Source organism: Zeus faber (assembly GCF_960531495.2).
Source record: "Zeus faber genome assembly, chromosome: 9".
In the NCBI taxonomy this organism is placed as follows: domain Eukaryota; kingdom Metazoa; phylum Chordata; class Actinopteri; order Zeiformes; family Zeidae; genus Zeus; species Zeus faber.
Window position 1 is genome coordinate 16,925,927 of NC_137197.1, and position 14,255 is coordinate 16,940,181.

Genomic DNA, 14,255 nt, shown 5'->3' on the forward strand with positions numbered 1-14,255 from the left:
GCTGCTGCTGCTGCTTCTGCTTTGGTTGCTGCTGTATATGTATGTGACAAATACCCTCTCTCCGCTTCTTGGCTTCTGTTGTTGCTCGTGGATGCTGGGAACAGCGTTTATCATCCTCAGCACTTTAATAAAATGCTGAAAAACATGATTTCAAAGTTTGTTCACGGTGATAGCCACAGTTGGGACAAGTGGTTAGACTCTCTGTTTGCGGTGCGGGAGGTTCACCAGGCCTGGGATTTCCCCCCTTTGAACTCCTCTTTGGCAGGAGACCTTGGAGGCTGCTAGACCTAATTAAAGAAAACTGGGTGGAAGGTCCCAGCACCAGCAAGAATGAAATACAGTATGTGATGGGCCTGAGAGCAAAGTCACACGCGCTGATTCGGCCGTTATCACGGGAGAATTTGCTCCGAGCTCAGGAATGTCAGTGCCTGTTATACGACGGGGGGGCTCGGCTCAGACAATTTGCACTAGGAGACAAGGTGTCAAGGGCCTTTTGTGGTCACACTGGAGGTTGGTGAGGTTGATTATGAGGTTGAACGGTCTGACAGGCGGGGGTGGCAGAATTATCACCTAAACCTTTGAAAAGAATGGAGTGAGGGGGCATCAATGGCTCTGGGGATTGCTACGGGACAAACTCTGTCCGTCCTGGAGGGCGGATATGGCTGCATTTCAGCATTGCTTCTCTGATGTTTTCTCCGTCCTGCCAGGCCTCACATCCCTCATATCCCACCATGTGGAGACGACCCAGGCGGTGAAGGTGCGCTCTCGGCTGTATCACCTGCATGATCACAAACACAAGATCTCACAGGCGGAATTAGAGACCATGCTGGACATGGGCGTAATAGAAGAGTCCACGAGTGAATGGTCTAGTCCCATCGTGCTGGTGGGTAAGCCTGATGCGCAGTTCAGGTTCTGCGTAGACTACCAAAGGGTGAACGTGGTGTCAAAGTTCGACGCCTACCCGATGCCCTGGGTCGATGAACTGCTCGTTTTTTCACGACACTGGCAGATTCCCTTGTCTGGAAATATCTTCGTTCTCCACTCCGTTTGGCTTGCACCACTTTCGCACACTTCCGTTCGGGTTGTTCGGTGCCCCAGCCACCTTTCACAGACTCGTGGACCACGTCCTGCGTCCGCAGGTAGCATACGCTGCCTCCTACCTAGATGATGTCATCATTCACATCGACACCTGGGAGCAGCATGTGGGCGCTGTGCTTGAGTCCCTGAGGAGGGCTGGGCTCACCACCAACCCAAAGAAGTGTGGCGTGGGACGGAGGGAGGTACGGTATCTAGGGCTACCAATTGGGTGAAGGCCTGGTCCAACCCCAGCTTGATGAAACCGCTGCATCGAGGTACAGCACAGTGGAGAAGGAGTGCTTAGCGATCAAGTGGGCAGTTGGTTCCCTCCGCTTCTACCTCCTGGGACAAGCTTCCACCCTCTGTTCGGACCACACCCCGCTGTACTGGCTCCACCACTTGAAGGACACCCCTCACCTGGTGGTCCTGCGCCCGAAATTAGTAGTATTGATATAATTTATACTTCTGGCCTGCAAGCTTCTTCTTGCTTGTTGTTTTCACTAATATCTGCTCCGTATAAGGATGGATTTGGATACAATTTAAACCACGAGATGCTTGTGAAATACCGGTTTAAATGACACCTCAACCATGTTAGTAGATTCTGTCATTATTGCGGTCCAGATACTTTTAGCTGGGTTGGACATATTTTGTCATGCAATGCATTGGACCGGGTCTGTGATATCAATCAAATGTGTCGTTAATTTCTGCTCCGTATGTGGATCAATTTGGATGAAACTTCAACCACGAGGTGTTTGTGACATATCGGTTTAAACAAGGCGTAACCGTGTTCGTCAGTTCTGCCAATGTTGTGTGCCAGATAGTTTAACATTTTAAAATTCAGGCCTACGAGCTGGACCCCTAATCATAAAAAGGCCATGTCCAAAAATAAAATATACAGTCTTGTGAAACAAACAGTGAACCAGGAAGATTAACTTCAGATAGAAATGGTGATGTACAATAAACCTGACATTAAAAGCTCACATTAAAATGTGTTTGCTGTGAAATGAGCCTTAACAGGAAACAAAATGTTGTGCAGGTCCATCCATTCCAGGACCCCCTGGAATGATGTTACATAGTGTTGATTGTTCCATTTGACTCATGTTATTAGCTTTTGTTGAGTGTCATTTTTGATTACATTGATTGAATTTGATACCACTCGGCCCTCAAAACTGATCAGTGTTAATCTTCACAGTTGCTCCCATTTCCAGGGTTAAGGATTACTTTATCCCCTTCACAGCTTCATCTCCACTTTTATTTGCTTTATCCACAGCTTACTGCGGGCATAGCCATGTGTCTTGTCATTCCAAAAATGTCCGGTTCATTCTGCTCGATTTTAGGAAGAGGAAGGAGCGGGCCACTCCAGTTATTATTGAAGGTCACCGGGTTCAAGTAGTTCCTCTCATTGACAAGGTCGAATGGAAAGAGAATATAAATGCTGCATTTAAAAAGGCTCAATCTGGGTTGTTTTTCCTCAGGAAAATTAAGGTCACCTTTTTGTAACACTAGTATTTGGTTTGAAGGTGAATTTAATTGAACAGGCCTTTTTCCCCATTGCATACATTGGTATCGTATTTTATATATTCACACTTATTATACTGACATTGATATTATTTTTTGATATTAAAGTGGATTTTTATTGGTGTTGGTGGAGTCCTGAGCAATGATTATGCCTCTAGGAATTTACCGTCTTGTTTTACCTTTTCTTTTCTTTTCTTTTAAATGTGTGATTTTATGCATGACCAAGCCAGTTTCCCCTTTTGGGGTTACTAAATGCATCTAATCTAGAGTAACCTCATTTAGAGGGACGGAACATTACATTTCACTGCATATATGTATGAAACTATGTATATGTATGTGACCAATAAAGGATTTTTTTCTCACCGCGGACCATGGGACCACACACAGAAACAAAACAACGATCAGTAGTTTGAGCTTGTGTGTGTGTGTGTGTGTGTGTGTGTGTGTTGTGTGTGTGTGTGTGTGTCCAAATAGAGAACATTATCATCTGGGGATTTGGAGGAAAGTTGATGGGTGCATCATCCGTCCATTTATTTTTAACTCTTTCCCTTTTTGCATATGGTTATTATTCTGAGTAAGCAAAGTTCTCACCCCTAGCAGAATACATTATCTAGGTTCCTGGTAGAGTTTTAGTTCCCATTTCCTGTCCACGGCTCAACCATGAGTCCATTTGATGTGCTATGGTTCCCCTCCTGCTTTGGAGGAGATTAGTCTGTAGAGCATCTGGACAATGGACAGAATACAAGTTCAAGCAGAAGCTGGTCCCCAAATAAACAAATATACTCTATATAGAAATAAGGTACACATTACTGCCCTCTACTGGTGTAGTTTCATTATGGGTGTGATGTGTTGAAGAATGAAGGAGTGACCGCTGACGCTGACTTGATTGAAATAATAGCTTTATTACACAAATCAGCATCAAACCAGACTTGCCTAGGACGTCTTGGGAGACACCCGAGCCGGATGTGATCTCTGCCAAGTGACGCTCTGCATTCGCTTTTAAAGCTGTACAGAGATAACATACCACATCTGGTTCCAACCCATAGGTGCCCGCTCAGCCTCTGTCTTGCCATAAATCTAAACATTTCCTCCTCTGGTCGAGCTGGAAGAATCAACAAAATTTCTCTCCCATAGGACCTCTGAATAGACCCATTGTTGTTTTTGTTCTTCGTATGACATAGAGGCAATAAATCTACAGTAACATACGTTACTATTATTCCCGCACTATATCTCAGCTTTGGGAGCTCAGTGACCTATTCACCTCAAACCTTCCAGACACCTCACTGGTTAATAGGTAAATTATCTAATATCTTTACATATTAATATTCGTAATATTATCCACATTTTGAGGCAAACCTTGTATGGGACACCCCTGCCAACCCAGGGTCAAGGTCTGTGCTAGGCGCTTCTACAAGTTTTAGACATTATGGGGTGGCTTTGCGGACACAGATTTTGGGACTAATTTTACAGTAGAACTAGCTGTGTGGGTTGGTGCAGTGTACAGGTGGGGGTTTTCACCGGCTAGAGGGAGGAGGACTATTGAAAACAACACCAAATTTGTTTTAAACTGTTTGGTCTTGGGTTTTATGTCTGAAATACCACCAATGCCTTTATCAGTTATTGTGTGAAAAACATAAAACAATCTTTGTGATTTCTGCTTATTACTTGTTGGGAAAAATGACATTACAACATTATCTCTGCAGACACTTTGAGTTTAACAAGTCTTGAAGTTTTCTCTTTAAAATGCATAAAAACATGTTTTGTTTTTTGTTTTTTTATAGTAGTCTGCCATAAATAACTGTTAATACAATTGAAATGTGAGCTACAGCTGTAATTGTTGAAATTAGTCAGTGGGACATGTTTGTACTGTATTACATGACCTCTACTTAAAAGTTGTATTTAAAATAATAAGCAAATCCCACAGCAGCTTTATGTCTCCGGTACAATGTAGACTCATGTAAAATGCATTTAAATTCATTGCATCCTCTACAAACACGTTTCCCTGTCTTTCTATTCTTTCTAGGTGAAGAGTCCAAACAATCTACTGAGGTGTCCGGTGGGAAATAAAAGAAACTCATGGTGTGGCCCCCATCCTCCCCTGACCTCAACCCTATTGAGAACCTTTGGAGCATCCTCAAGCAAAGGATCTATGAGGGTGGGAGGCAGTTTGCATCAAAACATCAGCTCTGGGAGGCTCTCTGACATCCCGCAAAGAAATTCAAGCAAAAACACTCCAAAAACTCACAAGTTCAATGGATGCAAGAATTGTGAAGGTGATATCAAAGAAGGGTTCCTATGTTAACATGTAATGTGCCTGTTAAGATGTTTTTGATTTAAATAGCTTTTGATTTCAGTAAATATGACCTCCTAATGCTGCAAATTCAACAAATGACCATTTTCAGTTCTTTACACCCTATAAAATGTTTTGAAACTCTGTTGCGCGTCTTAATTTGGAACAGTGCATTTTGAGTTTTTTATTTTTGAAAAAAATACTGTTATCGTTGGGAGGTTTGTTCAATAACATTCAAATTATACCCTAACGGTTGATGACTTGGAAAATTATGCTGACTGTCATTTGCATCGACTATTTAGGAAAGTCAGAGAAAAATATCATTTGCATAATAATTTGGGATGCGGTGTATGTAGTGTTATTTCACAGTAAGGGGGCGTGGCGATTGCCAACGCTAGTGTATTGAATACTGACAGACTGCAGGAACAAGACAGACTGAGAACAGTGATGAGATGAGATGTATATAGTGTTATAGTATATAAAGTGCATGTAGTATATAAATGGTTATGCGCGATGAGATGCTTGACGCTGAGATGCCGCGGTATTGTACGCAGAGTACAATACAGACTGGTCATAGCTGGTCCTAAGTCCGAACAGTGGTTAAACAGGGAGGTCTTTAAGTGAGGAGTACCTGTATAAGGCCAATTGCGCCCCCGTACGCTGCGCCAACGCACCTGGTGTAGTTCTACCGTCAGACTAACTTTTCACAACTTTCATCTGGACTACCTGAAATGGCCTTTCTCAGTCATGGTCATTGTTCCGTGGGACTCATGTTATTAGCTTTTTTTTTGAGTGTCATTTGATACCACTCGTCCCTCAAAACTGATCAGTGTTTATCTTCACAGCTGCACCCATTTCCAGGGTTAAGGATTACTTTATCCCCTTCACAGCTTCACCCTCCACTTTTATTTGCTTTATCCACAGCTCACTGCGGGCATAGCCATGTGTCTTGTCATTCCAAAAAGGAAGAGGAAGGAGCAGGCCACTCCAGTTATTATTGAAGGTCACCAGGTTCAAGTTGTTCTTCTCATTGACAAGGATGTCGAATGGAAAGAGAATATAAATGCTGCATTTAAAAAGGCTCAATCTGGGTTGTTTTTCCTCTGGAAAATTAAGGTCACCTTTTTGTAACACTAGTATTCGGTTTGAAGGTGAATTTAAGCGAATAGGCCTTTTTCCAATTGCATACATTGGTATCATATTTTATATATTCACACATATCATATTGACATTGATATTATTTTTTGATATTGCAATGGATTTTTCTTAGTGTTGGTGTGCCAACAACGCACCTGGTGTAGTGCTACCGTCAGACTAACTTTTCACAAACTCTGGACTAACTGAAATGGCCTTTCTCAGTCATGGTTTAAAATAGTCTCAGACTTTCCCTAGTCTTTAAAAAAAAACAATTATAAAAAAAATAAAAAATTTGATCTCCAGAAGGAAGCCTCAGGCTAATGTATAAGTGAAGTCTTAAATCAAACCTTGCCAGAGGTAGGTTTATTTTTGGATTGTTGTCCTCCAGATTGACATGGTACTGTGTCACAGCACACAGTATTAACATTATTTGAGACGGTCCCAAAAACTCTCATAACCCCATTAAAAAAAAAAAAAAAAGGTTAAAACATTTATATCATCACTTCCTCTCAAGTGGAGTGCATTTTGGTCACCTGGTGTTATTCGAGCCGTAAAGGCGCTCCATGCTGTGAATCGATGTCTGACAGTCATCGGTTTCCATGAAACCGGTTGGACGGGATGGATGTGAAACTAGCACTGCGGCCACGCCCGCCTCTGTGAGTGGAAGAATGACAGAACGAGAGAACACCGGAGGTTAAAAACCAGGGGGGGTACTAAGGTGTGGTGGTGGTGGTGGTGTCGGGGCGGGATGGGGGCGGGGGTGGGGAGGGGGAAGGCGGAGAGAGAAGGTGGGAAGGAACAGTGACCCTGCGTGGGGCTCGGATGAGGGTCAACGGAGAATCACAGATCGAGCAAAGGGGAGGAGTGCACGCTGAACGTGGCGCCGGCGGGCTCTAATCACTGCTCCGTGACGGAGTGGAAAGGTGGATGAGAAGAGCTCCTCCCACCCGCCCTCACCTCCGCTCTCTCCGCGGTGACCCCCTCTGAGTCCGATGGCAAAGAATGACACGGTAGGTTATCGCTGGTCTCCTCTTGGGTGTGATTCTCTTTTATCTGTTGGGATATACGGGGGAGCCTCTGGACTCCCCTCTGGCTCCCCCTGATCCCTGTCGCAAAGACTCCTTCTTGACACTGATCCTCATATCTGTCCGTCTTTCTTCCTTCGCTATCACTCATTCCCTCCACCTGTTTGCTCTGTGCCTCTTGTTCTTATTTAGAGTGGGTTTGAGTAGAACCGGTTGACATGTTGTTAAGCTCAAGTGAGGAAGACTTTCGCCCAGGGGAACTGCTGTGTGCTACTAAATTGACTGATTGACCTTAAAATCTCAGTGAATTGGGTCATACTCTATACATTTTTGTCCGAAATAATATTTCTCGTCGGTTTGACCTTGATATAAATAATTTGTTCAGTAGATTTGTGCCGCTTTTTGGGGTTTAACGGAGAGGTTTAAAAGGTGGGTCTTTGGGCTCGGCGATAGAGGTTTGGGGAATGGAGCACAAAGGATGCTCTAAACCCGACAATAAATAATTGAAGATGTGTATTTAATCATAGTTATTGTCCTACTTCCAGAATGACCTTTGAAATGCCACTCAAAGCCCTTAATCCCATGCTTTTACTGTAATTTCCTGGGGGGAAAAAAAAACAAACAAAAAAACCTCTCGTCAGACGAACTGGCTCTTCCACTTGCTTTATCTCAGCCATTTTTAGTCCTTTTGACTTATAGGCGTTTGCTTTCTATACATCGATTCTGAAACCTGATCACCAGGCCATAGAAACCGTCTCATGAAGCATCTCTGTGACCGAGTCGACTAACAATGTTCTCCGTATCGCCTGACCCATCTCTCGTGGTTTGTCAAAGTGGAGAGCGCCGTACTGATGAATGAAAAAAGTGTCACAATGGGTTGGAACTCTTCCTACACCTGGTTTGCATAGGAAATGATTTGTTGGCTTGGTTATGAGCCTTCACACGCACCTGGTCTCGCACGGCCAAGTGCAGGACGATCACAACTTAAAACCTGGTTATGAAGCTCCCTTTTTTCTTTTTTCTTTTTTTTTTCCATTTTACCCCAATTCCTCCTTTCAATTGTAGAATCGAATCAGAGCCCTATTGAAATAAAAGAAATAAAAATAGAACAACCTGAGTGGCTGATCAGGAAGGGCCCCAATTTCTCTGAAACCTTTTTGGGAGAACTTCCTTGACGCTGCAAATAACCAACCCAACGACATACTTAAAATTCCACCAGACAGGCCCTTATCTGGTAAACGTGTGTGTGTGTGTGTGTGTGTGTGTGTGTGTGTGTGTGTGTGTGTGTGTGTGTGTGTGTGTGTGTGTGTGTGTGTGTGTGTTTGTGTTTGTGTGCTCATTGGACAGCATAGATTGGGGGGGAAAAAAAAAAATCCAGATTAAAGTTCTAGGGATCATTCCTTAACTCCTCACACCACACTATTAGGGGCCCCTTTTAATTCAATTACAGGTACATGTCTCCATGACAGTTCCCTTCCTTCACCCAGTTGACAATGGTTGTCAACTGGGTGAAGTGGATATCAGCCAAGCGTGGCCGTAGATATTGATTCACTTCTTTTTCAGAAAGCACCTAATAGCACCACTAAGAGCAAGAGGATAAAAAAAAAAAAAAAAAACAAACACAGAGGAGCTGGAGCAAACAGAGCAATGAGGAAATGAAAGGTTGAAACCTGAGGGTATTGTTCTTCCAGACGCTGTTGCCGGGCGACGTCACGGCTTTCCATTAGAAAAGTTGTTAGTCCGGTGTTAAAGGATTTGAGCGTATGTATGCAGGTAATGGTGGAGTTGTTTTGTAACCCGCAAGAAAGAATGGAGGTGACTTCCGTGTCTTATTCTGTTATATAATGATTTATTGGATAGTATCTTATTTAAAAAAATCTCTACAGTACACCCAGACTACACCCACACATGGTCTGAGACATATATTTTTCAAATTATTATCAATATCTGACTGTTCTCTCTGTCTCGCTCTTTCCTCTCCCTTGGTGTTCTCTCGACCCGCAGAACGACCCCCCTCCTCCATACTACTCTGTTGTGGTGCACCCACAGCCCCCCCTCAAGCCCTATGAGAAGATAGTGCACAACGGAGGGGGTCCCGGCATGAGCCCCCCCAACCAGCTGTACTTCGTCCCACAGTATCCTCCGCCCGTGGGAACCCTCACCATCACACAGCCAAGCAAACGTGAGTGGCCGCCGTGAAGAGGGAAAGATGCGACCGGTGATTCCAAACCGTGCATTGAGAATGGACGATTAAAGTGGTAATCCATGAGGCTTTACTTTGTAAGAAAAAAAAAAAATCCCACATTTGATACTTTTGTACAAAGTATTAAGTAGCAGCCATCCCATGTGATTGTAATGCATGTGCTCCTCTACTACACTTATCAATGTTGCCGACTTTCCTGCCAAGAATGTACGGATCAGGCACATGCAAGAAGTGAATTTGATAAATTGTCGATATGGATGCACATTCACAAAAATAACAGCAGCCAACACAGACAATCTTATGGATTTCCACTTTAAGTGTTTGTGTTCTTCAATGGCCAATGTGTGTGTGGTGTGTTTGTGTGTGTGTGTGTGTGTGTGTGTGTATCTAAAATGCACTGACATGGAATTTACATTGTGTTCACTGACTGTGTGTGTGTGTGTGTGTGTGTGTGTGTGTGTGTGTGTGTGTGTGTGTGTGTGTGTTTATGTTTGTGTTTGTGCTTGCGTTTGCGTGTGCGTGTGCGTGTTGTCTGTCCAGCCCCCAGTCGTAAGTCAAGGTGCTGTGGGAATGATTCCAAGTGTTACGGAAGTTCAGGGGCCACGGTGCTGCTGCTCATCCTACTGGCACTGGCCATCTGGCTTGGAGGTAGATAATAACCTGTGTGTGTGTGTGTGTGCGTGTGGGTGTGTGTGTGTGTGTGTGTGTGTGTGTGTGTGTTTGTCTCATTGTTTTGTCAACGGCTCTTTCTTATCTGCAACAGGGGCATCGACTTCTCTGACCCCCTCAGTCCCCCTCTTCCCAGAAGATCTTTATTTATACCAACCACAAGAGCTTGTTTTGTTTATACGCTGTCCTGCTCCAGCTCTGGTCATTGCGTCTTCACAGCTTTTCTTTTACGTCGGCCAATCTGCTTCCTGGATTCTTTTTTATTGATTTATTGGTTCATATCTCTTATTCACCCTTTTTGGTGTCCACAGTCGTTCTACTAGCAATAATGGCTTCGCATTCCACAAGGTTATTTTATTTCGGTCATTTATATTCCTGTTAACCGTAATCACCCTTATTGATAAGCGGTTACAGGACATGAATTTCAACATGGATTCACACAAGTGGAACCCCTCTACCTCTCTACCAGTGCGCTATGGAACCAGGCTCACAGCGGTGGGCGACCTCTATGACAACGAGTACGGCGATGGGATGGACGGAGGAGATTACAGCATGCCGAACAATGACATCTGCTCCAACACCACCGTCCAATGTGACGCCATCAGGGACTGCCAACTGGGCAGCGATGAGAATAACTGTGGTGAGCACGCATGCATGCACACACACCGACACCGACACCGACACACACACACACACACACACACACACATGCACACAGGCGCACATGCACACACTCACACAGGCACACATGCACACAGACAGGAACACATGCACCTAAACCTGTCTAATACAAGGACAGATGGTAGTAGAGGTCAGGAACACGGTAAACAGACGAAAGGATATCCAAACGGTCACAGTTAATATATTGACGGGGGATATGTGTGTTAGAAAACTCGAAACCCGTGGAACCATGCCGGAAAACGGAAAAATGATTGTGTTACCATGGCCACCGGCAGAGCTTTGGCAGAGGTGTGGTTGTTTGGGAGCATCAAAACCACCCTGTTGAGAGGCTACAACCACGGTGGGAGGCTCACAAGCATAGCGCCGGCCACCGGGGGGCGTCGGCTGACGGAGCTCCTCCATTGACTTCAATCCGATCTTGTTTGTTCGTGTAATGCTGTTGTTCTGAGCGGCACGCTGAGACGATGTAAGTTTTTTTTTTGTTCTTTAGTGTCTCATTCTTTCTCTCTCCCTCTACCTCTCTCTCTCTCTCTCTCTCTCTCCTCAGTGAGGTTTGCTGGGAGTGGCTCTCTCCAGGTGAGGACGGCTCAGGACGGCCGCTTCCTGCCGGTGTGCTTCCAGGGCTTCGACCAGAGCTATGCCGACCAGACCTGCGCTCAGCTCGGCTTCAGAAAGTAAAAAAAACAAAAAACAAAAAAAAACATCACTTCCACTCGAGTGGTCTAGTCTGCTCATTGGTCATCAATCACCGCATCTCCTATAACTCCACTTTTCATCCATCAGAGGAACTGTTTAAGAATTCTCGCAGTATTTCCAAAGATTTAGAGCGGTGTCTTTTTCATCATCACCTCGAGAAAGGGTTTTGATTTTGGTCTCAAATCCGTAATTTAGGCCCTGGCATCTCTCTGCTGTTTCTCACGCCCTGCCGCGGTAGGATGTGTTTTGGAGGGCTGATTGGTTCTCCATGGGTTTTTCACTGAGTTTGCCTCGATGCGACAGAAATAGAATGAGTTTCGAGGTGTATTCAGATGGGATTTTTTTTTGTCCTCGACAAATGGGTCTGTGACTTTGTTTACTTCCTCTGCTGTATCACCTCTTTCTATTTTTCTCTCTCTGTCTCCAGGTCCTATGTCACCAAGGCAGTGAGTTCGCAGGACTCCACTGGTCTAATGCTGACGAGTAGGTCATCTCTGCCTATTCAGGGTTTGGTCAATGTCAGGTGAATAATCCAACCCCACCTCATTTCAATATGAAAATACTGTATGTATGTCGATTGAAAGCCATTTCTGTTCACAGTTTTAAGCACAACCTCTCCCATTGAATAGTCCAATTAGGCTACCATAAAATCAATGACGGGATAGACACACATCAGCTTATTCACGCGTACATGCCGACGTGATTTCTAAATGTCTTCGTTGTGCAGTTCTTCCTGTCCAGACCAGAGAACTGTCTCCCTGCAGTGTGTGGGTAAGGAGCCTTTTTTGTTGTTGCAGAGTTTTGGTGGTTTGAGCAAAAACAGAAATCTTCTGAGCCCATCTGTCGCGTTCCCAGAATGTGGCCAGCAGCAGTCCACCTCCCGGATCATCGGGGGCAGCGTAGCCAAGGAGGGACAGTGGCCCTGGCAGCTTTCCCTGCATTTCCGAGGCTTCCACACCTGCGGAGGGGTCCTGATTTCCCGGGACTTCGTGCTCACTGCTGCCCACTGCTTCCCAAGGTGAGTTTTCTTTAAAATATTATTCACAGTTTGTACTTATGTATATCAAGGTTTTCCACTTTGGGGTCCCGGCGCCCCCCCGGGTCCTCGTAGCAAAATTCTTCATCTTTTAATGTGGCCAATGGGACCTTGCCGTGAGAAAGTATGCAAACCTCTGATCTATGTCACCGCATGTCCTCTTATTTCCCTCTCAGGTCCACCCCTTCAGCTCTGAACCCCAGAAACTGGCAAGTGTACGGTGGAACGGTGTCACTGGATCAACTACCTCAACCCTTCCGAGTGGAGAAGATCCTACTCAGTGAGAACTACAACAACAAGACCAATGACCAGGACATCGCTCTGCTCAAACTCACTGCACCTGTGGACTTCAGCAGTCAGTCCATTTCTTTTTCCTTTGTTTTCCTAGGTATAGCCTGTTATTATCGCTAAAGGAGGGAGGATGTGTTCAGTGACCACAATATTTGTTTCTCGACTCCATCTGAAATCTTTGTGTGTGTTTTTTTTTAATGCAGATGTAGTCAAACCTGCCTGTCTGCCAGCCTTCGACAAGAGATTTCCTCATGGGACAAAATGCTGGACCTCTGGTTATGGCACCACAGAAGAAGGGGCAGGTTGGTTTTTGATTTGAAGCCATGGAATTCAATCTGTGAAAGACAAACACATTTCTATTTAGACACATATGGAGGAAGCCAGAACAAGTCAAATGGACCCAGATTTCCTTTTTGAAAATGTGTAAAGGACAGTACTATGTATGAAAAAAAAAAAACCAACAAAAACAATTGTAGTTCATGCTCCGCTGACATCCATCGACATATTGACACATTTGTCAAACCATTTTCTTGGAATATCTATCATTTCTTTGTATTTCACGCCTACAGGGAGAGGTTCCAGAGACCTGATGGAAGTGACTATAGACATCATTTCAGCGCGTGTGTGTAACAGCAGCCAAGTGTATGGGGGTTCTGTTTCCAAACACATGCTGTGTGCCGGGGACCTGAACGGAGGCAAGGACTCCTGTCAGGTGAGCTTTTACGTGACCCTTGTGATGTAAAGTTTGACTGTGCAAAAAGGCCTGTCTCTACCAAAAGCAAAAGTGGTGTTAAAATCCCAAGTGGCGTGTTCAGGGACCTCCGGCACAGAGACACAGACGACGGGGTTGTAGACACCAGTTTAGCCCGGAGCAGGTAGACATGTGTCATGACACGGGCTCCTCTCCTGAGTGTGTGTGTGGGGATGGGGGTTTTACCTGTTGCGCGTGAGACCAACCGACAAGCAACATGTATGCAGCCACCCTAATCCCAATCACCTAGATCCAGGTCAGGTGTGGCTGCTCAAACCACCCCATCCCCACACCACATTCGCCCTTTGCATCACGTCCTCCCGGTCACTTTACCGCCCTTTTCCATCAAATACTGCAATTCCTGTGAACAGGCGCAGGTGAGGTCAAGGTGTTTTTCCCACTAAGACACCACACAATCAGTCATCAATGACCCGGTTACATTTTTAACGTCAGATTCCAAATCCGAGAGTGACCGATAGCAATCCACCCGCTCTGTTTCTAGGGCGACAGCGGGGGTCCTCTGGTGTGTCAGGACAGTGATAAGCGCTGGTACCTGGTCGGCATCACCAGCTGGGGAGCGGGCTGTGGCAGGAGCTACAAGCCCGGCGTCTACACCAAGGTCACCAGTCTGCTGCCATGGATCCACAGCAAGATGCAGGTAAAACAAAAATCTCTTGTTGTTGTTGTTGTTGTAGTTGTGGGATGGATTATTTGACGCCCCTGCGATCATATAGGATCATGATGATTTCCTTCTCTTATCACTGCTTGCGCATTCCACAGCAAGAGAGGCCGTGAAGTTGCATCGTCTCACCTGGCATCAGCACGCCTACCCCGGAAGGATCGCTGGTGGCCTGCTTCGAGACTCCCCGATGAACCCTGCG

At 45.1% G+C, this 14,255-nt stretch overlaps 1 protein-coding gene across 1 annotated transcript in view; it reads left to right on the top strand.

The window, feature by feature from the left end:
* Positions 1-6,885: 6,885 nt before the first annotated feature.
* The window catches only part of tmprss13a (transmembrane serine protease 13a), a 7,902-nt gene continuing 532 nt past the window's right edge, over positions 6,886-14,255 (top strand). Inside the window, exons 1-13 of the mRNA XM_080006435.1 lie at positions 6,886-7,032; positions 9,052-9,229; positions 9,791-9,898; positions 10,389-10,559; positions 11,148-11,274; positions 11,724-11,819; positions 12,024-12,067; positions 12,152-12,314; positions 12,509-12,687; positions 12,827-12,925; positions 13,193-13,335; positions 13,877-14,032; positions 14,155-14,255. The exon at positions 14,155-14,255 is cut by the window's right edge and continues 532 nt beyond it. Of these exons, the coding sequence (XP_079862561.1) occupies positions 7,015-7,032; positions 9,052-9,229; positions 9,791-9,898; positions 10,389-10,559; positions 11,148-11,274; positions 11,724-11,819; positions 12,024-12,067; positions 12,152-12,314; positions 12,509-12,687; positions 12,827-12,925; positions 13,193-13,335; positions 13,877-14,032; positions 14,155-14,169 (1,497 nt within the window). The 5' untranslated portion in view covers positions 6,886-7,014 and the 3' untranslated portion in view covers positions 14,170-14,255. The remainder of the gene's footprint in view (positions 7,033-9,051; positions 9,230-9,790; positions 9,899-10,388; positions 10,560-11,147; positions 11,275-11,723; positions 11,820-12,023; positions 12,068-12,151; positions 12,315-12,508; positions 12,688-12,826; positions 12,926-13,192; positions 13,336-13,876; positions 14,033-14,154) is intronic.